Raw genomic sequence first — 23,555 nt, 5'->3', positions numbered from 1 at the left:
GAAAAATGGGCGAGGGCAAAATCGGAAATTCACTGTACTATGAATAGTGATTTAGGCGTTTTTCCCTTTTAGTATATATATAATTTCCAGTGCTACGATTGATCAGCTGATGTTTCAAAATTGTACATACAAATTCTCTTATTCCGAAAGGCTGAATTGATACAAAATTTTAACATAAAATAAAAGAGTGGAGATACTCAAATATTCTTCGTATATGAAATGAAATGCCAAGGGCTCCAGCGACGGTTCTGAATTGTCATAGCTGCAAGTCTTCGAGGCTTCATGTACTTCTAATAAATCTCTCAAAACTCTGTTACGTCGTGAAAGCCTCCAATACCACGGCAGCAGACCAGCAAAATCTTTGCTCCAAAATCCAAATGATGGTTGAACTTCGACTGCATTGGCTGTCACGTTTGCCCAAGGAGCAAGAGTAATTTCCCATTGTGTTCCATAAATGCTCATATTGCTTGAAACCGGCCTTCCGCCTTATCAATCATTGCTCTGTAATCTTCTTCCAACAATCTTCATCTGCAGGTTCAATCACCAAAAGTTTCCGCAAGAGCATGTCCCGTTGTGGAAGTGGTGGAATCTCATGTTATCTCTCACGACAATCTCCCTCCCCGTAACTTGGGATGCACCACACATAAACGAATGACAGTCTTCACAAATCCTAATGTTCTTCATAATCTTAATGGTGGAAACAGAATCTGTACTGAGCAATGCATACGCTAAAGCTAGCTTTTCACTATGAGACATTAATATACGCGTCTTTTCATCATCTCCCACAGCATAAGCCGCGGAATCCAGGTTAGGCTGGTAGCCATTAGCCAGTAATCTGTCCAGAAGGTCCTCCAACGTCTTCTTAATCTCGGTGTACTCTGGATGGGTTGTTTCACCTGCACAGAACTCGTGAATTACACCTTTCTTTGTTTCAACCCAACTATATGCAGGTTTCTTTTTCAGACCCTTTTCCCTCATCAACTTCCTCACTCTTGAAACCTCATCCCACCTTCCTGCTGATGCATAAATGTTCGAGAGCACTACATAGTTTCCAATGCTATCAGGTTCAAGCTCAAAAAGATGGTTAGCAGCAATCTGAGCAATGTCGGGATTCCCATGGGTACGACATGCCCCTAGTAGAGCTCCCCACACGCCTCCATGGGCATCTATTGGCATTGTTTCAACAAGGTCAAGAGCTTCTTCCAAGCGCCCAGCTCGACCAAGTAGGTCTACCATGCAAGTGTAATGATCAGCTGTTGGAACAACATCATAGTACTTCTCCATGGTTGCAAATAACTGCCGACCTTGATCAACCATACCAGCATGGCTGCAAGCTGTCAGCACCCCTATAAAAGTAACCTTGTTAGGTCTTATCTCGGTCGTCAACATCTCATGAAATAATTCTATCGCTGCACTTGCACGACCGTGCATTGCAAACCCCAAAATCATTGAGCTATAAGAAAATACGTTTCTTTCCTTCATTCCCTGAAAAACCTTGAATGCATTATCCAAGCTTCCACACTTGGAGTACATATCTATCAATGCAGAACCCACAAGAACATTTTCAGTAGGCCCAAAACCAGATTTCTCAGCAATGTCCCGAACCCAATTAGCATATTTAGACGCACCTAATTGTGCACAAGCCGAAATGAGACCAGCCAATGTAATCTCATCAGTTCCTACACCAGCACACTGCATTCTCTCAAAGCAATCCAACGCCTCTCTCGGATGGGCATTCTGAGCATAACCGTTAACCATGGCAGTCCAAGCCACCATATCTTTTGCAGGCAACCCCTCAAACAACTCCCGAGCTGATTCCATATCCCCAACCTTGGTATAAGCAACAATCAACTCAGTCCAAGAAACAACATCCCTCTCAGGCATTTCATCAAACACCTTGCGCCCACACTCCAAAAACCCACATTTCACATACATATCGATCATAGTGTTCCCCACATACAAATCCGCCACGAACCCACCAACTAAAATCGTGTGGGCATGAATCTGCCGCCCCAAATTCACATCAAGCACATCCCCACAGGCCTTAAAAAGCGCCGAGAACGTAAACGACACCGGCCCAACACCCGATTTCCTCATACAAGTATAAAAATTCAGCGATTCCGAAACAGGTCCTTGGATACTGTACCCGCGGATCATAGCCGTCCAGAGAAACGGGTTTGGGTACTTGATCTGTCGGAAGACTAGGAGCGGATACGCGTCCATGGGGACGTCGAGCTTCGTGAGCGTGCGGATGAGCTTGGTGAGAACGTAGCAGCATTGGCCGAGGCCGTGGAGGAGGAGGTGACCGTGAACCGCTTTGACTTGGCGGAGGCCGGCGCATCCATCTAGAACGGCGACGAGTTTGTGCTCCAAGAGCTTCCGCCTCTGCTGAAACTCCGAGAAGATTTCGGCCGGATGTGGTCTGTGCTGGTGAAGCTGGGAAGGTAGAAGCTTGTGAATTGGGACTGTTGAGAATTTGCGAGAAAGATTTTGCATTGGACTATCCGAGCCCTCCTGCTGCTGCGCGCGACTCTGAGAAATGCATACTCCAGCCTTGCTGGTTGCTCGGGCGTCAGGCGAGGAGAAAGGGCCCTCGGGCCGGTGGGAGCAAATCCAGCGGGGAAGGGCCCGAGTGAGGGTGGGAGGTCGAGCGAAGGGGGGGTGGGGAGTCGACGGGCCTGTGGCCGAGGGTTTTGTAATTTTTTATTTTTTTTGTGTTAGAGAGAGAGAGAGAGATAGCTTTTGTAATTTTTTATTATTTAAACAAACATAAAAAACTATTATTTTTATTGCTTATTGCCAGGGGGAGGGTTCCAAGGGTGGAGATGTAAATGGCAATTACTGTTCATTAATGGTAATTACTATTCATTTAAGGCAGTTACTGCTCAATAGGGTGGATTGAATAGTGGATTGCCAGGGGGGAGGGCTCTATGGGTGGAGTTGCTCCCGCTACCCAGATAAGACGCTGCGTTTCATGAAAAGTAGAGAATGATTTTCTGACGATTGGATCGGAATTGAACTTTTATCTCTAGGGGTTAATTACACATACAGCCTTTTGAAGTTTATCGCGTTTTCACAAAACCCTTCGGGTATGTTTGTTTGGGCTCGTTAGGTTTCACTAGACTAGATTAGCTTACTACTCCGTGTTTGGTTTGATCTGGGACTATATTTAATGGGATTAAGTCGGACTTGTTCCGACTAAAGGCTTCGCTACGTTGTCTTAGCTAGGACCCCTGAAAAGGATGGGATTGCTAATCCTGGCTCTCTAATATCTGCATCGTTTGCGATCTGCAAGCATGCATCGCCAAATCCTGTCGTCTCGCTGATCTCCATCATCCCGCAAACCCATCACCAAATATTGTCGTCTTGCCGATCTCCTTCGTCTCACGAACCCAACTTCCTCTTTGCTTCAAATTGATTTCTCTCCCTCTTATGAAACCCAATGAACCCACAACCCATATTGCCCTTTTTGCTTCAAGGAGGAATACCTAGCTGGATTTGCTTTGGATTTAATCCAACGCCAAGAACTAAGTTGTAATATCAAAGAACTGAAATTTATTTCAGAGTTTCATACTTTGAAGAAGAGAAGAACATAGCAACGTAATTTGAGTGAAAAGGGACAAAAAAGAGGGAGTGGGGAGAGTGACAGTGGGACAAAGAAAGAGAGTAAAAGAGGGAAAGGGCAGGAGGAACATGGGTGGAGAAAAAGAGAGGATATGAGAGAGGATGAAGAGTATAAAAGAATAAATAAATATATTAATATTAAAATATTAATAGATATTGGTTAAATAATATAATATTAAAGTTTGGTTAATTATCCTACTTTTTAGTCCGACACTGCACCAAACACTTCACTAAATTAATTCAGCTTAGTCTAATCTAAGCCAGTCCAGTTTAATCCCTAAAGTTAGTTCCGTCCGAGATAGTCCGGTACAACAAACGCACCCGAAGGTTTTGAACATATCACTAATATTCTTTAGGGGTGTGATATCCACACACCCCTTTTTACTTCTCCCACACCTTTTTGGTTTTCGGCCGTCGGATCGGATGAATTGAAAAAGATCAACGGACAGAAATTAATAAGGGGTGTGTGAGAAGTAAAAAATTGTGTGTAGATAGCACACCCCTATTCTTTATTGCGTTCTCACAAAACTCCTTAAGTTTTGAACATATTTATGTTCACTAATATTCTTTGTTGCGTTCTCACAAAACTCCTTAGGTTTTAAACATATCACTAATATTCTTTGATGTTTTAAAATTATTTCCCAAAACCCTACACCTCTTTCGTTAAAGTTCTGTTAATTTAATGCTGATATCAACAAATTAATTTTGAAATGGCAAAATTAACCTTTTATAGCCATTTCAATTAAAAATATGATATCACACTTGTAACCAAACATCTCGATTCACCAATCTCCTACATTCTATAGACTTTTAACCAAACACCCAAATTTATAATTTTCACGGTTCGATCTTGATTCAAAGTTGAAGAAAAATAATTTATTGTTTTTTTTTTAATTTTTTGTGTCGTTTTAGTTTTTCTTTCACTATTGAATTAAAATTGAATGGTAAATGATCCCAATTTCTTTAAAGATGGAATAATAATTTGTCAAATACCGGACAAAAGTTCGATCAGTAGCTAGAAAGATTAAGTTGTACAACACATTGCCCTACAAAACATTACGAACAAGTTTATAAACAAGCTTTTGACATGGGGTCTATTTAATGAGAAAACGTTTGGGATGATATGCCAAACCTCGACTATGTCATTACTACCACATTTTTCACAAAATTACGAGAATCCATCTCAAGTCTTAAACAGGTTTATAGTGAAATAAAATCACCTAATCCCCTCTACCTTTAAAATGTGGCATATTTGTCGATTTGCTAATTAATTATCCATCTAAAATTTTCTAATTAGTCAATTCTTCTTGAACTTTAATTTTAATTGAATACTTCTCTGAACTTTTATAAATAGTCAATTCTTTCCTGATGCTGGATTTTAAATTTTTTTTTATCTATTTTAATCACAAAACATGATAATTTTATTGAGACAACAAGAAAGAAAAATTAGATGGATGGCAATTCGTTAGTTTAAGGGAACTTTAACGAAAAGCACCCGGTACTGTTCACTTTAACGAAAAACCATATTTTTACACTAAAAAGTCAATCATGGTACTATTCACTTTACCCTTTATTTTGTCCTTATCATTAAAACTCAAAGTTTTCAAGCCCTTTTCATTAGTTTCCTTTTAGTTTAAACCCGCCATAACGAAAACTAACAAAGATAAGCCCAAAACGCAGCGTTGTGTTCATCTCTATAGAGCATAGACAAATGTCTTGGAACAGCGAGTCGATGACAGCACTCCTCAGTCCTCGGTCAGTCCCAAACTCCAACGTCCTCTTCTCTATTCCCGACGACCCGAATTCCCGTTCACAGCCGCGTAGCCTCCCTCAAACGGCGCCGTATCAGGTAACTCCTCTCTCATCTCTCGGTTTTTTTCTGATATGATTACTGGTGTTGGATTGATGGGTACTTCGTTTATGAAACTTGATGCTAATTTGTCATTATATATTGATTGATAATTTCGCAGAAAATGAATTCTAATTGCTTAAAAAAAATTGGGGAAACTCTGAATTTTGTAAATGTTGCATTTGCGCTCGCACTTGATATTTCTTGGGTCTGTTTTTTCTTTTTCTTATTTATTTTTTTAATTGATTTGATTTGTTGTGCTGAAGTTTTGAACTTTGCTTCCTCTAATTACGTAAATACAATTTCTTGATCTGGGTTTTGTTTTAGATTTTTGGATTTAAAATGTAGTATATGAATCTTAACTTTGGGTAAAAAAATAAAGCACATAACATAAATTTGGCTGTTTAGTTTTAGGTAATTTACAGGCTGAGGCTAATAAATAAATGTAAATTAAAACTTCTGTTTGCAGATATACGATGCCAATTTTCATGCTTACATACGAGATGTGGATTTTTCTATTTTCTGAATACAAGTATTGAAGAATGTGTTGTTTATGATTAGGGAGTTATTTTGGGTAATGGATAACGATTGGCGAGGGAAAGTATTAGAGAAAAATGACAAGGAAGAAATATTTGAAGCGATTGATGAACTAAAAGTGGGGATGGAGGTGAGTAATGAAGCTGAAGCTTACAATCTATGCAACATATATGCCTTTAAGAAAGGTTTTAGTATCCGTAAAGGGAATATTCGAAGAGATTCCCACAATAATGTCCGGCAGCGTGACTTTTTTTGTTCAAAAGAAGGGTTTCAACCAGATGAAGATTTGTGTGAAGTGAAGAAGGTGAGAAGACTAGACACTAGAACAGGCTGTAAGGCTATGATTCGATTCACTGTGGACAATGGCGTGTGGAAGATCAGTCACCTCAACCCAGATCATAATCATGAGTTTGCTAGGCCTGAAGAAAGACAGTTTCTACGATCAGGTAGACATATACCAGGTGTGCGCGCAGCACTCATTAGCTCTATGGTTGATGGGAGTCCAAAACCAACACAATCGTATTCCCTCTTGGGAAAAGAATCTGGCAGCACTGAGAATGTTGGGTCCACTAATAAGGGTTGTCATAATTGTTTGCAAAGGAAGAATGAAGAAATGTTAGAAGGACGGGATGGACAAAGTTTATTAAACTATTTTAGGCATAAACAGGCGGAGGATCCAAACTTTTTTTACAGTGTTCAAGTGGACCAATTTAACCGGGCGACCAATTTTTTCTGGAGAGATAGTAGATCAAAGTTGGATTATGATTGCTTTGGAGATGCTGTATGCTTTGACACCTCATTTCGAACCAGGAAATACAATCTCATTTGTGCTCCCTTTGTGGGAGTTAATCACCACTGCAAGAATGTCTTATTTGGTTGTGCTTTTATGTCGGATGTGAGTGCTGACTCAATTACTTGGTTGCTGGAAACATTTATGGTGTCAATGGGAAATAAACAACCGAAAACTATATTCACAGATGAGGATATTGCAATGGGAAATGCCATGGTGAGTATTCTTCCTGAGACACGCCATCGACTATGCATATGGCACATCTCTAAGAACGCTGCACAGTATCTTGGATCTCATAGTACTAATCCTGAGTTCAAGGAGCACTTTAACAAATGCTTTCATGATTGTCTCACTGAAGCTGAATTTGAAGCTACGTGGAATGACATGATTATTAAGTTCAACCTTGAAGGTAATGCGTGGCTGAAAAAGTTATATTCACTTCGGGAAAAATGGTGCCCTGCTTTTAGCTTAGATACTTACACAGCGAATATTAGATCCCCCCATAGAGGCGAGAGCATAACTGGTACTTTTCATCAAGTTTCTACAAAAACAATGGATCTCATTGGTCTTGTCCACCATTACGAGAAAAAAACAAGAGTGCTGTGCACAGCAGAGTTGGAGGAGGATTTTCGTTGTAAAAATGGTACGCCTCATCTTAGAGTAAATAGTGGTATCTTTAAGCATGCATCTGCTGAGTACACTGTCAAAATGTATTCATACTTTGAAAATGAGCTTATGAGTATCTTTGCTGTGAGGATGATAGAAGTTGGTAATGATGGCAACCAATATATTTACGAAGCAATCGAAGAAGGTAATCAAAGAGCCTACATGATTGACTACAACTCCACTACTGCCATGGTTTCGTGTTCTTGTAAGTTATTTGAATCCATGGGGATTTTGTGCCGGCATTCCCTAAAAGTTTTGGACTTAAAAAACTTCACTTGCTTACCACCCCAATACATAATGAAGAGATGGACGAAAGGGGCAAAGAAAAGGGTTGCAGTGAGTGGCGATTCATTTGAGTCGTCGTACAAAACGGGGAAATCTTCCCAGTCGTCACGGCTAAGTTCATTGATGCATGAAGCAAATAATGTTTTCAGTGTAGCTGCATTATGTGATTCGGGAACAAGAATCGTCAGACAAAAGTTAGAGGAAGCGATCAAGTTACTTGAAAGTGATGAGGTAACCACTTCCATGGTGGGAAATTTGAGCAAAGTAGATGACTAATTTGTTCGTGATGTGCTTGATAAGTGAAGGTAGTTGGGCGAAACCGGAAAGAGAGAATGTGTAAGGTTTTGCTGTTTTGTGCCAAAGATTGCATTTGTGTAAGATGTTGGAAACTTGAGTTTTCTATTTTGTTCTTGTTTGGCAGAAGATGTAATATAGATTCTCTCTTTTAAGTAAGCATATCATTTGGTCTCTGAGATTATGTTTTTTCTCTGATAATTTGGTTCTGCTGTAATCTTTTCCTTTTGGACTCTTATTGCTTCAACCTTTGAAATGATACAATTTTAGTTAGATGAAATGGAGGAAAAATAAGCATCTCAAGACTTGGGTTGTTGCTTCAATACAAGTGATAACTGAGGCGTGGGGGTGGTGGGTGGGAAGCTCTAATCGGATACAAATCTCGAGTATAAGAGTGAATGTTCTTAACCATTTTTTTTTTCTTTTCGAATGAGCGTCATTTATTTAACAAATAAAATACTACATTCGAAAAGGCTTAACACATTTCCACCACTGTGATAAAAGATCATTTGCGCTTACAAATTCTTATAAAATATAGAACGAGAGGGACACTCAATATGAGTTACATGTTCTGTAGTTTTATTTTTATTTTTAATTTGTAACCGGTTTTATATATTTACCCACTTTCTTTCTGGTGGTACATTTTTAAACCTAACAGATTGATATTTTGGGTTTTGGAAAAAGAGAGTGGCAACATGTTTGGGACAGCGATCAGGTGCATTGCTCGGAAGCCAAAACCTCCGATGAAACCCATAGAGCTCAACACCCCACCTGAGCAAACTCAGACCATCACCAGGGCCATCTTCGACATCGTCAAGGAGCACGGTCCTCTCACCATTTCCGAAACCTGGGATCACGTCAAGGTAATCTCCGACCCCCTTCGCAGTGATTTTGATACGCGCACCAAGTGTTTGATGAAATGATTGAACGGTGTTTTCAGGAAGTTGGGTTGAGAGGATTGACGAGCAAGAGGCACATGAAGATAATGCTGAGGTGGATGAGGGAGAGGCAGAAGCTCAGATTGATATGCAACCATGTAGGGGCTCAGAAGCAGTTTCTGTACACCACTTGGTTTACAAAGCACAACTTCAGGCAGAAGCCAAAGCCAGGAAGTGATTCTTCACAGCCCAAGTCCCCTTGAAGTCTTGTGGATTTTCTTACTAGCTCAGTAGCTTTGTTCTGAGTTGTAATAAAAAAAAAATTGAATTGTTTTGCTACAATGGAAAACTTAATCTAAGTTATTAGTTGTAATTTTTTTTTTTTTACTTTTTAACATGTCTGTGATTCTTAATTTTACTTTTAATCCAAGCAATTTTTGTAAACAAGAAGATTCGAACTCCAATGCATAGGAAAACACATCCACTCTAACTAATATGGCTCAGCGGGCTCGAACTCAATAAATCCCTAATTTTAGTAGTTCAAGGTGAACCGGCAAATACCAAAATGGAAGGATAAGTAAAAGCAAAGCTTTGCTCAGGATGTTCGTTTAAAAAACTCAACAAATAAAAAGCCGGCAAAACCACGGAAAACTTGCCTATACCCGTTTAATGAAACGAGCCTCTCACATTTGCTATATCATAAGAGAGGCATGTGAGCCATATGTAAAACACCCGTTTCATGAAACGAGTGTAGGCAAGTTTTTTTATTTTTCGACAAATCATTCAAAAAGATGCTAAGGGTTAACATGTACAAATGCTCATAATGCATTAAGAAACCCATAACAAGAGAGTTAGCACGAAGCATTTCAACGAGATGCCAATATTTCCAATCCCATGCTATAACAAAATCGATCATGTCTTTCATGTCGACCTTTTGAACAAAAGCAACTACTAGCTTGATGTCTTAATACGTACATAAATGTACAGCCCTATTGGAAAATAGAAAAGAGAACCCCGAGGGACGATTATGTCGCCATAAAAGGAAAATCGACCTACTAATCTAGGGTAGTTCATCTTCAAAAGGAGGAGAATAGAGTATGTTTATGAATCTGAGTGGCTCTTCGACTTGCGCAATACTTCCTTCAGAACTGCAGCAATTCTAATTGCCATGTGGTGTTCTAGGAACCTTTCTTTGACCCTTCCGTATCCTCTCTTCCCCATTGTAAGCCTCCTCTCAACGTGAGTGGCGAGTTTTACCATATTTTTCGCAAGAGGAGTGATCCCTTCTTTCCCAATAGGATGCAACAAGCCTGTTGTTCCGTTCACTACAATCTCTGTTGTGCCACCTGCCGCTGTTCCCTGGAAATAAATAAAAAATGTCAATTACACGAGTCAACAAGATCAGCAACCCCGGTATTAGATATTACGCAAAATAACAAGAGGAAGGTTGGTTCATTACCAATACTGGCAGCTGAAATGCCATGGCTTCAATAGTTATCCTACCAAAGCATTCTCCCCGTGCCTATTTGGAAGGGTAAAAAGATATTACAAAATGAAAACGAATATATTAGTAAGATCAATGCCTTAGGGTGAGACTTGCTAGAGAAAGACAGCAATGCCATTGCCTTTGTATGCATTTTATGATTTATTTGTTCGGCTAATTGGGAACTTGTTGACATTAAAAACTATGATTTAGAATTCTATATGCATCAGAAGTTCTATCTGCCACTTTTGGTGCAAACAAGATATCAAATGCATTTTGTAAACGGAAAATGTTTCTAATACCTGAGAATTTTGAACAAGGACATCAATTGCAGCCAGATATGGAGCTACAGTCAGAGTTTTGTCTACAAAATGAACACGATCTTGAATTTTCTTCATCGCTACAAAGTTACGTAACTCACGCTCAAACTTGGTATGAGCAGTCATGTCACTCCCCACAATTACAGCATGCATTCTCGGCAGTTGCAGCTTCTTCTCTTGGATCATTCGCAAGCTTTCATAAAAGGAACGCAAAAACAAATCCTGGCCTTTTCCACGTGAAACGCCTATAGTCATGAAGTGTACTTTAGTGCTCACTGTGTGTGCATAAACTAACCAGAACACTACTTTCTATTTTTTATTTCCCAACGGAAATTAACACAAATTTCACAAGCATACAACAAGATAAAGATAAAAAGCAAATAAACTGGTGAATTCATGGTGAAGCATTATAACCAAATTCATTCAAACCACCAAAACAGATCAAAATACATACTGTTTATGATGGCAAATACAAGATCTTCTCTTCGCACTCCAAGAGACTCCCGGACATGCTCACGCAAAACCTTCTTTGCTATACCGTCCTCAGCAACTTCCATAAGTTCCTTGCTGTTTCCAAGGTGAACGACAAAGGTCTCGGGCATTTTAATACTGCAGAGAGAAAATGATTGCAAATAGTAAACCAAAATTTGATATAAAATAAAAAAGAAAAAGGACAAATATATGAAGCCTACCCCAAACGCTCTCGAGTCCTATTCTCCCAATATCCTGCTGTTACATGTGAATCTATCATAGAACCTGCAACAAGTGGGAGATGCTTAACATAATCCAATTTGAAATAATGGCCACGCATTTCATGAATCCACCACAACACTTTCGGGAGAACACTGGGAACATTTTCCCTAAGAACAACATCCAACCATTTCCCAGAAACCGCAGTGTTCAATACAACCAAATCAGCTTTGAGAGCTGTATTTACAACTTCTTGGCCATTTTCAGAGAGGACCTAGAGATGTATAAAAAAAAGTATTAGACATCTGCAGAAGTTACAGAAATCTAACCTATCAGAAACAAGAAATGGCACACAGAAGACCAAAGCCAGACAAGGCCATAATACAGATCAAATCAAATAGGGAGATAGATTTAATTAGCATAGTTTCCTTTGCAAGTGGCCAATATAGTATGGTTGATCAACAGAATGCTTACGAAGATCATGAAATATTGAGATAATAAAGATAGCTACGTAAAACAAAGACGACAACTAGACTGCAAAAGAAGCGTCCAAAATAATCTCTTAAAAGTGAATTTTGTACCTGCACTCCTCGGTCCAACATCTTATGCCCCAAGCTGTATGTCGTTGCATCTGTATCTGACGATTTCATGGTTGTAACCCAACAAACTTCAGTGCCAACTCCTCTCAATAAAAATGCTAGCTCCATCAACAACAAAGGTCCACCTGGAAGAATGTTCAATATATCATCCCATCAGCAGAGTTTGTAAAATATAAAGAGCAGAAATTGGTTGGAAACAATATACTCTTCATCCAAATATATGGCTAAGGAGGAAGGTAGCTTTCGTGAGTTGTGCTCGAACATGCATACTACTCCATTTATTTCAATATGCCGACAAGTGCATGTAAATATAACAGAAAGAATGTATCCGACATTAATAAAAGTTTGTCTGTTGACGCCTGACAAAATATTGACTCAATAAGTTATTGAAGCAAGGAGAGTCTCTCAACTGAAAAAGAAAAAAAAAAAAAAGAGCATTCTTCAAATGACACATTGTACTACAAAATGCTTGGAATTATTTCACCATTACGTGCAATTATACTAAATGCAGTCAATAAGCGTTGACAACTCAAAAACAAGATTATCCCAATAAATAGGTTAATATTCAAAAGACGACAAATATTTTCATGTTGAGTAGTAATATAATGCTTAGATTTGGCAGAATTTTTGTTCTTTTTTTGTTGTTAACTGAAAGCAAAGCACACATCAGTACATAACTGATTTGTGGGCCTATGGCCTCTGGACAAATAATTCATATAACCCTGCTTATCCGGTTATTGAATTATATAAGTTACAAAGTAATACGCGAATATTAGAACAATACAGATGCCGTGTTAGAAGAATCAATAATAGCAGAGAAAGTAAGGTACTCCATTCTTCCGTTCCATAATCTTGATATCACACAAATCCCGAATGAAATCATAGATTAAACTCGAACAAAATGGAAAGGCATGCAACTGCACCAGGCCGTGTTTCCAAATTCACAAACAAATTAAATTCGACGAGATGAAAAATATAACAAAAAGCATTAACACGCTAAGGAACAAGCTGGCTGGTATTGCTTCACCCATCTCCATAAATACTAGATTAAAAGAGGAAATTTAAAGTAATGAGGCACAGGAAAGAACTTAATGTTAAATGGGTTATTGAAAACCATTCAGTAGTCCGAAAACCAGTTAACTTAATGCTCACAGATTCCACTAAAGAAGAGTGGTATCTTTCATCTAAAGCTGCTAACTTTTCTATGTTTGTATAATCTAAACAAGTCATTAAAAACTTAACACAACTAATTAAGCTAATCGGTGAGCTGATGAAGATGTAATCAATAAATTTACACACAACAAATATCAAAAATGCATTAAACTTAATTAAATTCATAAAAAATAATAAATAAAATAATGGCGACAGAGACATTACCAGAAAGAGAAAGCTCGTGGGAGACCAACAGCACTAGCTTGGACTTCATGAAGCTGAGGGGGCTAGGACTGGTTCCAATGGGCGCACCCAACGGAACCCTCTTATCGACGACGTCAAGGCCGCTGCGATCGCAGGTGTCGAAGGCGGCTCTGATGAAGAAGGCGATCACGGTGGAGGCGGAGAGCATGACGAGGAAAGCCAGAAGCCACCGCTTCTGCGCCGCGACCCACCCGACCGAGTGCTTGGCCATCGCTAGGGTTTGAAGGGTCCGTCAGGCGTCAGTACGAGTCCCGGCGGCATAATTCTAGGGTTAGGATTTTCGACTGCGGCCGGTGGGGTTCGTACATTTGGCTCACTGCGATCGAGTACACTCGTAAATAACAATAATCTCAAGGCTTTTTTCGAAGCTCTGATGGATTTAGGCGCTCAAATTTTGTGGAATTAATGGGAAAGTTTGAAGCTTTAATCGTAATTCTTCTGTTCGGTTGTGTTTGAGGTTGAGAGCTGCAGCTTCTCTCTGCGTGTGCGAGTGTTCGGAGGCCTTTCTGTTTCTGTTTTTTTTTTTTTGGAATTTCCAATACATTTTTTCTTTTTTGCTTTTTTGTTTTAGGTATTTGGGGAATATGATATGACATTTTGGAATATGGTTTATTGCGACTTTTTCTTTTTTGGGTTTTTTTTTTTAGTTTTCCCCTTTTCTTTTCAATTTTGAACACTTGTTTTTTTTCACTTTTCTCTTTTTTTTCTTTTTCTTCTTTTACTTTTGAAAAATAGTAAAATTTTCTCTACCCTTTTCTGGTATGCACAGTACTTAGGTGGACCCCTATTGACCATGTTATTGTCCGTTTAGTTGTAATTAACGGAAATTGAAATTAATTATTTTTTTAATTACTATTTTGAAGATAATTATCTAAAAAAATTAATGAAACTAGAGACATAGTTTATTTATCAAATATGTGTTAAACAAATAATGATAAGTGACATCAAATCGTCGTATAAATTGTCATTTATGAATGACTAAGCAACAATTAATTTAAATGATGATTTTAAATGGTGATTAATAAGGTGGTTGTCATAATCACTTTTGTCAATAATAATTAAATGGAAAATAAAAACAAAGGGAGTCTCACACAATATCATAAAAAAAAATTTGACAAGCGTTATTATCTACGCTAAGGGATGAAGGAGTGGGTTAAGTCTTACAATAGGTGAGCCATAATAACATGGTTCAAATTCGCTTTTGACGAAAATAAAACCTAAAACTTTTTACTTTCAAATAAAATAGAATACCTGTAGACCTTTGTAACTCATTATCAATTCACTTTCTACCCATTATATCCTTGCATTATTTCCAAAAAATTTAAGCTTGCTCTTTACTATTTTACAAAAATCCAAACTTTAATTTCTCTTCGATTCAACTCGTCGTCAATTCCGCAATCACCTCAAACACATGCATGGGAAAATTTGAAATAGGTCTAATTTTATAGGCTTACTTTTGAAATATTTCCAATTTTTAATGATTTTTAACTTTTAAAATAGGTTTAATTTTTAGTTACATTGACTCATATCAAAAGACCCATCCCTATTTTGGGCAAGGATCCATTATTTATTTTATCAATCGGGTCTAACACGTCACCACTCACGGCCCAATAGTGTACGAGTAGAGCCTTCGTCCCCTTGGCGCCGGTACCAACAGACAGCACCTCCCGAGCAATGCAGAGCCGACGACGCCGTTTCGACTCACCTTCTTCTCCTTCTTCCTCGTATCGCACTTTTCTTGCCCTACTTACAGGTCGGTTGCCAATTTCCAATCCGCCATGTTTTCGATAATTAACGGCGGCCTTGCTTTGTCAATTCCGCCCCTTGCTTTGCCAATTTCAATTTTTTTTTTTTTGACAGTTCTTGCATCGCAAGCACTTCAAGCTTCTGCAGTTGTAGTACCGCGATCCAATTGCTACGTTTTCGATAACACTAGCCGCCTTGTCGATTTTGTATCCTAATTAGTATTAAACAGCGTTGATTATGCTTAATTATGATTTTTTGATGAAATGACGTGTTAATTTTCTTAATCTGTTAATTAGAGCGGCTGGATTGGGCATCCGTTTGAGTACGACGGAGGGGTAATTCCAAATTTCCAATTTCATTCTGTTGCATATATATAATCATGTGTTTTGTAGTGTTACTGTAATAGTTCATATTTGTAATCCAGAAGGTGTCGGTTTTAAGTTTGTTGTTTCGATGAATCAGGAAACCGACTTGGTGATTCGGTTTTGCAAAGATGTGGAGACTAGATCACAAACGGTAGTCCATATATCCACCATCTTCTCAAGTACTTTACCATTGCCGTTTTATTCTTATTTTTACTAATTATCTGGTTAATTTACCGAGTAAGACATTCGATAATCCATAATGTAACCGGTCCTGTATACGCTTGTTCTGTATCCGTAAGCTTCACAGCTGCATTTGCTATTAAGTTGCCACTTTGGTTAGATAAGAGTAATTTCAGTTGGTGTTCGGTTCGACATACAAGTGCCCTCATTGTAATGCAGGGATATGTAGATTTCGGTCGATTTGATAAGTACAACAACTTTGTTTCTGGTTCAGGACACGTAAACTATGTTCAAGTGAGATTTTGCTTTTGGTTGTAAACAGTACTTGAGTTCAGTTCCTTTCATGTTGTAGGGAAGCTGAGTTTTCATAAATAATGTCTCACTTCTGGATATATGTAGGGGTTTTACAATGGAGACCTGGCAAATTGCGAGACCAGTTATGATAAACAGGGACGAACAGCTCAGGTTGGTTTACACTGGAAAACTTTCCCACCCTCTAGCATCTTCTTTATTCTCAGAGGTTTAAATTTTTTAAGAAATTGTTACTTTGCAATCACCGTCAGTTTACTTCTCATGATTCTGTTTTTTTTTTCTTTTTTTGTTCTGTAAGTTCAGGTAAACATTATATGTGGAAGTTGTTTAAATGGACAATGCAAAGGTTTGTGTACCTTTCATTTCTACGTTCGTGCATGGTCGCCACATATACTAGGAAATGATAGTGTCCTTTTCGAGTATATGGAGATCTGTAATCTTGCACAATATTTGAAATGTATTTGGTTGAATGCTCAGTCGATAAAGTTTATACGGTTACCCTTAACAAATTGGAATACTTGTGATTAAAGGAGGCTTCTGATAAGAAAGGTGGTGAGAATTAGAAGTCCAGGCGAACATAGAGGAGGAAAAATCTGAGTTTCCGGATTACGATTTAAAGTATGACTAGTAGGACTTCCTCACAATTTTTACAAATGGGAAACAGTTTCTGATGGTTTCATTGAGAAAGCGAACACTAGAGTGGGAGGAAGAGAGAAAGTCGTAGGAAACTCCAACTAGCTTTCACAAACCTCACATTTCATACTTAATTAAACCATTGACAGACTTTAGGACATTTGCTGTAATTTAAGGCTGATTTATTATTATCATTTGTTTTCAGGTGGACTTGGATGCATCTGCAATGTCACTTACGAGTCAACTTGCAGGTATTTTGAAACGTTCTTTGGTTTCCACTTTTGTGGCATTAATATAGAAATGTAGTGTTAAAATATTTGTTAATTTAGCTAATCAGTACATCCATGTTGCCAATCCAACACATACTGCATGTTGAATTTTAGCTTAAGAACGAATATGTATCTTTCTTTTGATTCTTGGTAACTCCTTTTTCTAATAATTCCTTCAAATCATGTATTCCTGCATTTGGTTCACATTTATTGGGTCGTCATTACGCCTGAGGGAGCGTGTTTGTGTGTATTGTGTTTATATTTTGGGCCCGTTTCCAATCAGCTTAAGCTTCTTGGATCAAGGATCACTTTATAGTTTGATTTGCACTAAGAAATTTGAGACGGTCTTTCCAGAAAATATTTGCAATGAGATGATCAGGTTCCCTAGTTATGTTTCTATTTCAAAATGTTGCAGAGTTTTTCTAGAGCTGGCCATTCCATGTGAGAAACCAGGACCCCGTGTATTTAAGGGCTTCACTGTAGGTTTCCATCCACGGTCATGGGAGCTTGTAAGAATGATGTCATTCTCCCAGAGGTATATTAATTTGTTGATGCAAAAGTAAATCATATACTGAATGAATTCTTTATGTACTTGCAGGTTTATGATGGCATGACCCAAATAGGCTATGAAAAATCTCACCATGAGTTTAGGTATGGGATGAGTCATTTAACATCCCCTCCCCCTAACCCAGAAAAGGAAAAGTAGTCTCAATCAATCTGACCTATAAAGTGCATTTTGCAGCTTTGGGACCGAGCAGAGACATGTAACCCTTTATATGACTGCAATTGCTTCCCTTTCCACTTTGGTGCAAAGACCTATTATTAAGGTACTCGACTTCCTTACACTTCGATGCATGCAAAACCTTTTATAATTAAATAAAATGGTCAAATTATATGTGCTTTGTTTGATTAAATATTTGCAGGTCTTACCAGAAAGTGGCCTGGAGTTTAAGTTATCAGGGTCGGGAGCAACTGGGAGCGCGCCTACAACTTTGTCACCGACAATGTTAAATGTTGAATGGAGATGTAAGGGTATCTTTACTGCAGTGGGTGTTGATATCCCTTAATGATAAAGTCTTCTTAATTCCTATTTGTATTTTTCAGGCGAAAGGGCACGTGATACTCCATATGAAGTGAATATCACTATCCCAGTGGAGGGTTATGAGCCCATCCAGTTTTTTCTTGCCAAAATGTGTGGTAAGCTCGTATTGCTGTCTCCTAAGAATCCCCTGTTTCAACTTCAAACAATGGAGAAACATAACCAATCTTAATAGAAAAGGTTCTGGAGATGCAATTTAGTAAATTGTGTTAAAGCAATACTTCTTGCGCTAGAACTTGCTGGTGAAATGTAATTGGCTGATTGAGTGTGTAAATTTGTTGAAAATTTGACACCGATAGTTGTTTGCAATAATATCAACTGAAAGAGCTTGGTTTGCTCAATTGCAGAACATAGGCAGGAGAAAAGTGGAGAGAGTACGACGGGATGGGCTACATTTGGAGTGTTGTCCTGCATGTAAGCCAGTTCGTACTGAAAAATATCCATGCTAAAAATAGTTATTGCATGCTGAAATTCGATAACAAAACATGTGATCTGAGCACCTGTATCATATGCCGTATTGATTGGCAACAAACAGATTATCTAATCTTAATTTTACATGTAGGCTCAAGTTATCAGTAAATTATAACTCAAGTATCGATCTCTACCTTTTATTAGGGAAAAGTTATATATCAATCCAGTATTTCTGTATTTTTAGCTGAATTTGATGTTTGAACGATCTGTGTTGGATCAGATTCACTGTATCATCAACACTGTTTTGTTGTGGAGGGTTTATTTACAAGACTCGAGTTGAACAGAAGGTAGACCTTATTCCTTTGGCTTCAGTGTCTTGGATGGTTTTGTAATTTCCAGTTTTTCATCATAAGGCTCAATTGGTATATCTTCAATTATATATTTAATATTTACGCTTGATCACATGCAGCGTGGGATAGACGCATTGCCAGGCATGACAATTCTATCTGCTTGTTTAGAAACTGTAAGTATACATCACTAGCATTAAGATTTATGTTACATGCCTCGGATTTAGCAAATGACCAATATTTGGTTGCCTTATGACTTATGCATGAAAGGCTTACGAATTTAAACTACCTTTGAGGCCGAAATATGATATTATTTAGTCAGAGATATTCTTATGATGATGAATACCAAAACATGTTGCGGACCATTACTTAGGTAAACGTATAGGTTTTACATTGACAATCATCATACTTTCTTCTGATTGTTAAGACAGCAATTTCCCTGCATTATTCTAGACCATTTTTATGAGACTCAAATTCTTAGGAACAAATAGACCCTGCAAGATGCTTTAGTTTTAAATTGTAGAGAAACCTTACAAAGCAACTGAGCTTGATCAGTGCCCATATCCTCTGTATACTTTCTAATGGTTCTTAATTTGGGGATACAAAAATAGGTGAGTGACACAGGGCAAAACTACACCCGACACGAAGATCTTAATACTGCCTTTGCCAGTGAAGCCTCTTGGGAACGTTCTCCTTCTCCTGCTCCTCCAACTAAAGGAACATCGAAGTCGAATGGAAGCAGATACGGTGCAATTTGAACGTTATGACCCTGTGAATATCAGCTAACTTGTACCAGTATCACACACGAGGGGTTTGAAGTTTTACTGCAACATGTTTGTCTTTCAACAGAGACCAAATTTTCATATCATGGTAATATTGTAATTCAAATGAATTCATTTCATATCTGTTTTTTAATCAACGATTATCGTTCATGAGATTTGAAATCAGGATCTCGTCTAGCAAGTCAAAGACTGACAGCGGCTAGACCACATACGCTTGTTCGTTAATATGTCACGTGCAATGTTAGGGATATTCTGGCTATATGTAATGGCATATGCTTTATTTAGGCTTGTGAGATGTCAATTGCAAATTTGCGATTAAGGGAGGCTTATTGGAGTAGTTATCCTACCCTGCCTACAAATATTACTTTTGTCATTGATTGGACCGTCCAGATTTAACCTAATATTCCCGTTATCATATGCTTTGGAATTTGGATTAGTCTCACTTTTTCTAATATGCCAAAACACGTGTAACAAGAAAACACGTTGAACGCAGGACAACAATTTATCTATGAAATATTCAATATTATATTATTGATCCTAATTGTCAAAAAGCCACGAGGATAAAAGCGTGACGAATAACGGAAAGGATTAATGATTAACCAAATAAAGCAATCAATGTCAATTCATGAAATAGTAGGGGGAGCAAAAGGAAACAAGAATACAAGACATGAACGTTAGGGTTTTTGTTTTTTTTTATATTGGATACAAGCATATATTCGAGGAGGCAGAAATTGAACACATGGCCTCTGGTGCAGATATTATAGAAACGTTTTCTTGTTTAGCAGATGACCAATGAATGCATAATCGTTCACTCTTGGATTTGATATCAAAGGTGAAATATAAATGAATGTGTTTTTAGTATTTTAATTTCAACCATTGATGTATTAAACCGAATAGTGGATGACCATAGACACGCAAAAATTAACATTTTGACCCACTTACGACTACATAACCTCAGATGCAGAAATTGAGGCACTAAACAACTAGAACTACAACTCCGTAAACTTTTATCAACGTGAAAGAGGGAGGAAAAAGATTCCAAGGTTCTGGAGACCTTTTACAGACATTGACAAAATCAGAAACTTCGAGTGATGTAGTTTTGGGGAACAATGTGGTCTTGTCAAACAGAGTAGTTGAGTCTCTTCTTTGTCATCACAAAACAATTAACAACTTTTGTCCCACATGGAACCCCTAGTCAATCACCGCTGTAATCCAATAACATGGTTCGTGTAACTTACGTGACAAGAATTACCCAACAAAATTTTACAGTTCAATTTAAAATTTATACTAGTTTCAATCAAAGAATGTTTCGAAGGAAATAAGTTTTGGCAGGACTGCCTAATTAAAACAATTTTTACAGAGCTAAAGTATAAAGAATTCGTTGTTTTTGCGAGAAGTACCCTATAAATGATGTGATCAACACCCATACTGAAGTATTTCTTGTTTTGAAGATGTAAAAGATGCAAAGCTCCTAGTGGAGTGAGAGGGTTAATTGTTTCTTTCTAATACTTGCATGTCATTCTAGCTGAATTTTCGGAATTCAAGATCTAGAACGATTTATATGGTATACATGTTGACATACTATAATAATGTGAATATTTGATTGACATTATAACCAGTCAATTTTAAAAATCTAGTCGTCCGTTCATATTGCAACATGTGAGTTGGTTATACCACGTGATTGTATTCCAATACAGCACAATAAGTTTTTCGAGATCTGATGGTTTTGCAATCAATTAGTGTAAATATAGTACTGATGGTGAACAAAGGCCAGGTCCATATATTCACACTTTTTCTCTGTCTAGCAAACTTGCATTGTGAGTCAAAAAGATTTGTTCCTCTAAAATAAGCTTAGACCTACTAACTAATTATCATCTTAATTAGAAACGCATTTACCATAATTATGATTTAGTCAATTTCCCAAAAGCATGAAAGCTACATACCAACTCCCACCTTCTCTTTTGATCCTGTCTACAAACTCCAGTCTCTCTTTCTCTCTCTCTCTCTCTCTCTCTCTCTCCACAAATCTCCTCTATAAGTGTCATCAATCCACCCAAAGGATTCAGCAAACCAAAATATTCAAATTTCAAGTCTTTCTTCTTCTCCAAGAAACTACATCATGGCTCAGTCTATGAGCTTCCTTTTAGCCCTTTCTCTTCTTGCATTATTTCCACCATGTTTCTGTGACAAAACTCCTGGCGGGTATCTCTACGCACAGTTCTATGACCACTCCTGCCCCAGAGCAAAACAGATTGTCAAGTCCGTTGTTGCAAAAGCCGTTGCAAGAGAAGCCCGAATGGCGGCTTCTTTGCTCAGACTGCATTTCCATGACTGTTTCGTGAAGGTCTCCGATCACAAAAACTTCTAATTACACATTTTATGTGACCAGGCACTTATAAATTGTGTTGCTAACTACTTTGCAGGGTTGTGATGCATCAATTCTGCTGGACAGTAGCCAGAACATAATCTCCGAAAAGAGGTCTGTCCCGAACCAGAATTCAGCACGAGGGTTCGAAGTGATCGACGAAATCAAGTCTGCATTGGAGAAGGAGTGCCCCAGCACTGTGTCTTGTGCTGACATTTTGGCTCTTGCTGCTAGAGACTCAACTGTTCTGGTAAGTGCTTCTGCAAGTTTTAGCTTTTTTTTTGTATGTTGCATGGTGTGTGACAAAAGCCTAAACTCTATGCTGACTGTCAATTGTTGCATAATATTTCAGACCGGGGGGCCAAGCTGGGAGGTGCCACTAGGAAGAAGAGATTCAATTGGAGCAAGTTTGAGTGGCTCCAACAACAACATCCCAGCCCCAAACAACACATTCCAAACCATTCTCACCAAGTTCAAGTTGAAAAAGCTCAACATTATCGATCTTGTTGCACTGTCTGGTAAATTTTTTCCCAACACAGTATTTTATATGTGACTACATTGTTTTGCAAAATATGGGTGTGGGTCCACTATGGAACCCGATCGAGCATCGATATTGATCTCCAACTGAACCTGAGAGGATAAAGTAAGAGAATTTCACATGGGTGGACTATAATTTTTCCTTTTACCATCTGTATTGGCTGAGTGATTGACTTAGTTTCAGTATCGTTAGGGTGGAGTGAGCCAATTTTTACTATGGTGGATAAGGTTAATTTCACCAAATGGATGAACTTTATAAGAATAGCACCAACAATTCATTTACCCAATTTTTGCATTATGTTGGAGCCCACCTAGGTTTGCTAGGTTGTGTTAAATCTACCAAACGGATTTAGATGTTTGTTTATATCTGAAAAGACTTTGATGCTATTAGTAATCACCAACTTTTAATTTGTATCTAGCCACACAACTCCAACATGCAAAATCATAAAATTACCAAAATATGTGGGTTCTATCTCAAAAGACTTTGGTGCCCTAAACTTTGCTTATGCAGGAAGCCACACCATTGGAAATGCCAGGTGCACCACCTTCAGGCAGAGGCTGTACAACCAGTCCGGCAACGGCCTGGCCGATTCCACCCTCGACCAGTCCTACGCCGCCCAGCTTCGAACCCGGTGCCCGAGATCCGGCGGGGACCAGAACCTGTTCTTCCTGGACTTTGTGAGCCCCACAAAGTTCGACAACAGCTACTTCAAGAACTTGCTGGCCTCCAAGGGACTTCTGAACTCGGACGAAGTTCTGGTCACGAAAAGTGAGGTGTCGAAGAAGTTGGTGCATCAGTATGCAGAGAACAACAAGCTTTTCTTTGAGCAGTTTGCGAAGTCCATGGTTAAGATGGGGAATCTTTCTCCGCTTACTGGGTCGACGGGAGAGATTAGGAAGAGGTGCAGGAAAGTTAACTCTTAGTTATGATTAAGGGTGAATAATTTTTGTACGCAGTTTGTGTTTTTTGTGTGTGTGTGTGTGTGTATTTTGTGCTTTCAAGGATAAATAGTGGGCATCCCATGATGTAATTTAGTGTTGGTGTATTTTAATGGAGATTGCACTTACTTTTCTTACA

The 23,555-nt window shown here is 38.4% G+C and overlaps 5 protein-coding genes across 9 annotated transcripts; 3 read left to right on the top strand and 2 right to left on the bottom strand.

The window, feature by feature from the left end:
* Positions 1 to 112: 112 nt before the first annotated feature.
* LOC126601655 (pentatricopeptide repeat-containing protein At5g44230) lies at positions 113 to 2,541 on the bottom strand. The gene has a single exon (XM_050268397.1). It carries the CDS (start codon positions 2,494 to 2,496, stop codon positions 541 to 543), a length of 1,956 nt encoding a protein of 651 aa, XP_050124354.1. The 5' UTR covers positions 2,497 to 2,541; the 3' UTR covers positions 113 to 540.
* A 2,758-nt stretch (positions 2,542 to 5,299) lies between these two features.
* LOC126601653 (protein FAR1-RELATED SEQUENCE 5-like) lies at positions 5,300 to 9,296 on the top strand. 3 transcript variants are annotated; one of them, XM_050268396.1, is made up of 3 exons: positions 5,318 to 5,473; positions 8,730 to 8,908; positions 8,986 to 9,296. In XM_050268396.1, exons 2-3 carry the CDS (start codon positions 8,741 to 8,743, stop codon positions 9,184 to 9,186), a joined length of 369 nt encoding a protein of 122 aa, XP_050124353.1. In that variant the 5' UTR covers positions 5,318 to 5,473; positions 8,730 to 8,740; the 3' UTR covers positions 9,187 to 9,296. The 3 variants fall into 3 exon arrangements, with proteins under 3 accessions (XP_050124351.1, XP_050124353.1, XP_050124352.1); XM_050268395.1 differs by having other exon boundaries at positions 8,704 to 8,908; XM_050268394.1 differs by lacking the exons at positions 8,730 to 8,908; positions 8,986 to 9,296 and adding an exon at positions 6,035 to 8,224 and having other exon boundaries at positions 5,300 to 5,473.
* Positions 9,297 to 9,787: 491 nt separating this feature from the next.
* LOC126601656 (uncharacterized) lies at positions 9,788 to 13,963 on the bottom strand. Of its 2 annotated transcripts, none has more exons than XM_050268400.1 (7): positions 13,393 to 13,963; positions 11,998 to 12,140; positions 11,419 to 11,690; positions 11,181 to 11,335; positions 10,709 to 10,953; positions 10,383 to 10,445; positions 9,788 to 10,282 (listed from the first exon to the last, which is right to left on the bottom strand). In XM_050268400.1, the coding sequence occupies exons 1-7, from the start codon at positions 13,640 to 13,642 to the stop codon at positions 10,025 to 10,027; spliced, it is 1,386 nt and encodes a 461-aa protein (XP_050124357.1). In that variant the 5' UTR covers positions 13,643 to 13,963; the 3' UTR covers positions 9,788 to 10,024. The 2 variants fall into 2 exon arrangements, with proteins under 2 accessions (XP_050124357.1, XP_050124355.1); XM_050268398.1 differs by having other exon boundaries at positions 10,709 to 10,971; positions 13,393 to 13,960.
* A 1,039-nt stretch (positions 13,964 to 15,002) lies between these two features.
* Positions 15,003 to 19,948, top strand: LOC126601657 (uncharacterized). 2 transcript variants are annotated; one of them, XM_050268401.1, is made up of 17 exons: positions 15,003 to 15,184; positions 15,292 to 15,383; positions 15,474 to 15,512; positions 15,640 to 15,693; positions 15,942 to 16,016; positions 16,122 to 16,187; positions 16,338 to 16,380; positions 16,873 to 16,918; positions 17,352 to 17,445; positions 17,535 to 17,587; positions 17,679 to 17,763; positions 17,860 to 17,962; positions 18,041 to 18,133; positions 18,383 to 18,449; positions 18,727 to 18,793; positions 18,916 to 18,969; positions 19,405 to 19,948. In XM_050268401.1, exons 1-17 carry the CDS (start codon positions 15,106 to 15,108, stop codon positions 19,549 to 19,551), a joined length of 1,257 nt encoding a protein of 418 aa, XP_050124358.1. In that variant the 5' UTR covers positions 15,003 to 15,105; the 3' UTR covers positions 19,552 to 19,948. The 2 variants fall into 2 exon arrangements, with proteins under 2 accessions (XP_050124358.1, XP_050124359.1); XM_050268402.1 differs by lacking the exon at positions 15,942 to 16,016.
* A 1,672-nt stretch (positions 19,949 to 21,620) lies between these two features.
* Positions 21,621 to 23,555, top strand: LOC126601658 (peroxidase 72-like). Its single transcript, XM_050268403.1, has 4 exons — positions 21,621 to 21,919; positions 21,999 to 22,190; positions 22,293 to 22,458; positions 22,989 to 23,555. The coding sequence occupies exons 1-4, from the start codon at positions 21,695 to 21,697 to the stop codon at positions 23,399 to 23,401; spliced, it is 996 nt and encodes a 331-aa protein (XP_050124360.1). The 5' UTR covers positions 21,621 to 21,694; the 3' UTR covers positions 23,402 to 23,555.

This window comes from Malus sylvestris, chromosome 15, assembly GCF_916048215.2.
Source record: "Malus sylvestris chromosome 15, drMalSylv7.2, whole genome shotgun sequence".
In the NCBI taxonomy this organism is placed as follows: Eukaryota; Viridiplantae; Streptophyta; class Magnoliopsida; order Rosales; family Rosaceae; genus Malus; species Malus sylvestris.
This window is presented reverse-complemented; position numbering and strand designations above follow the sequence as displayed.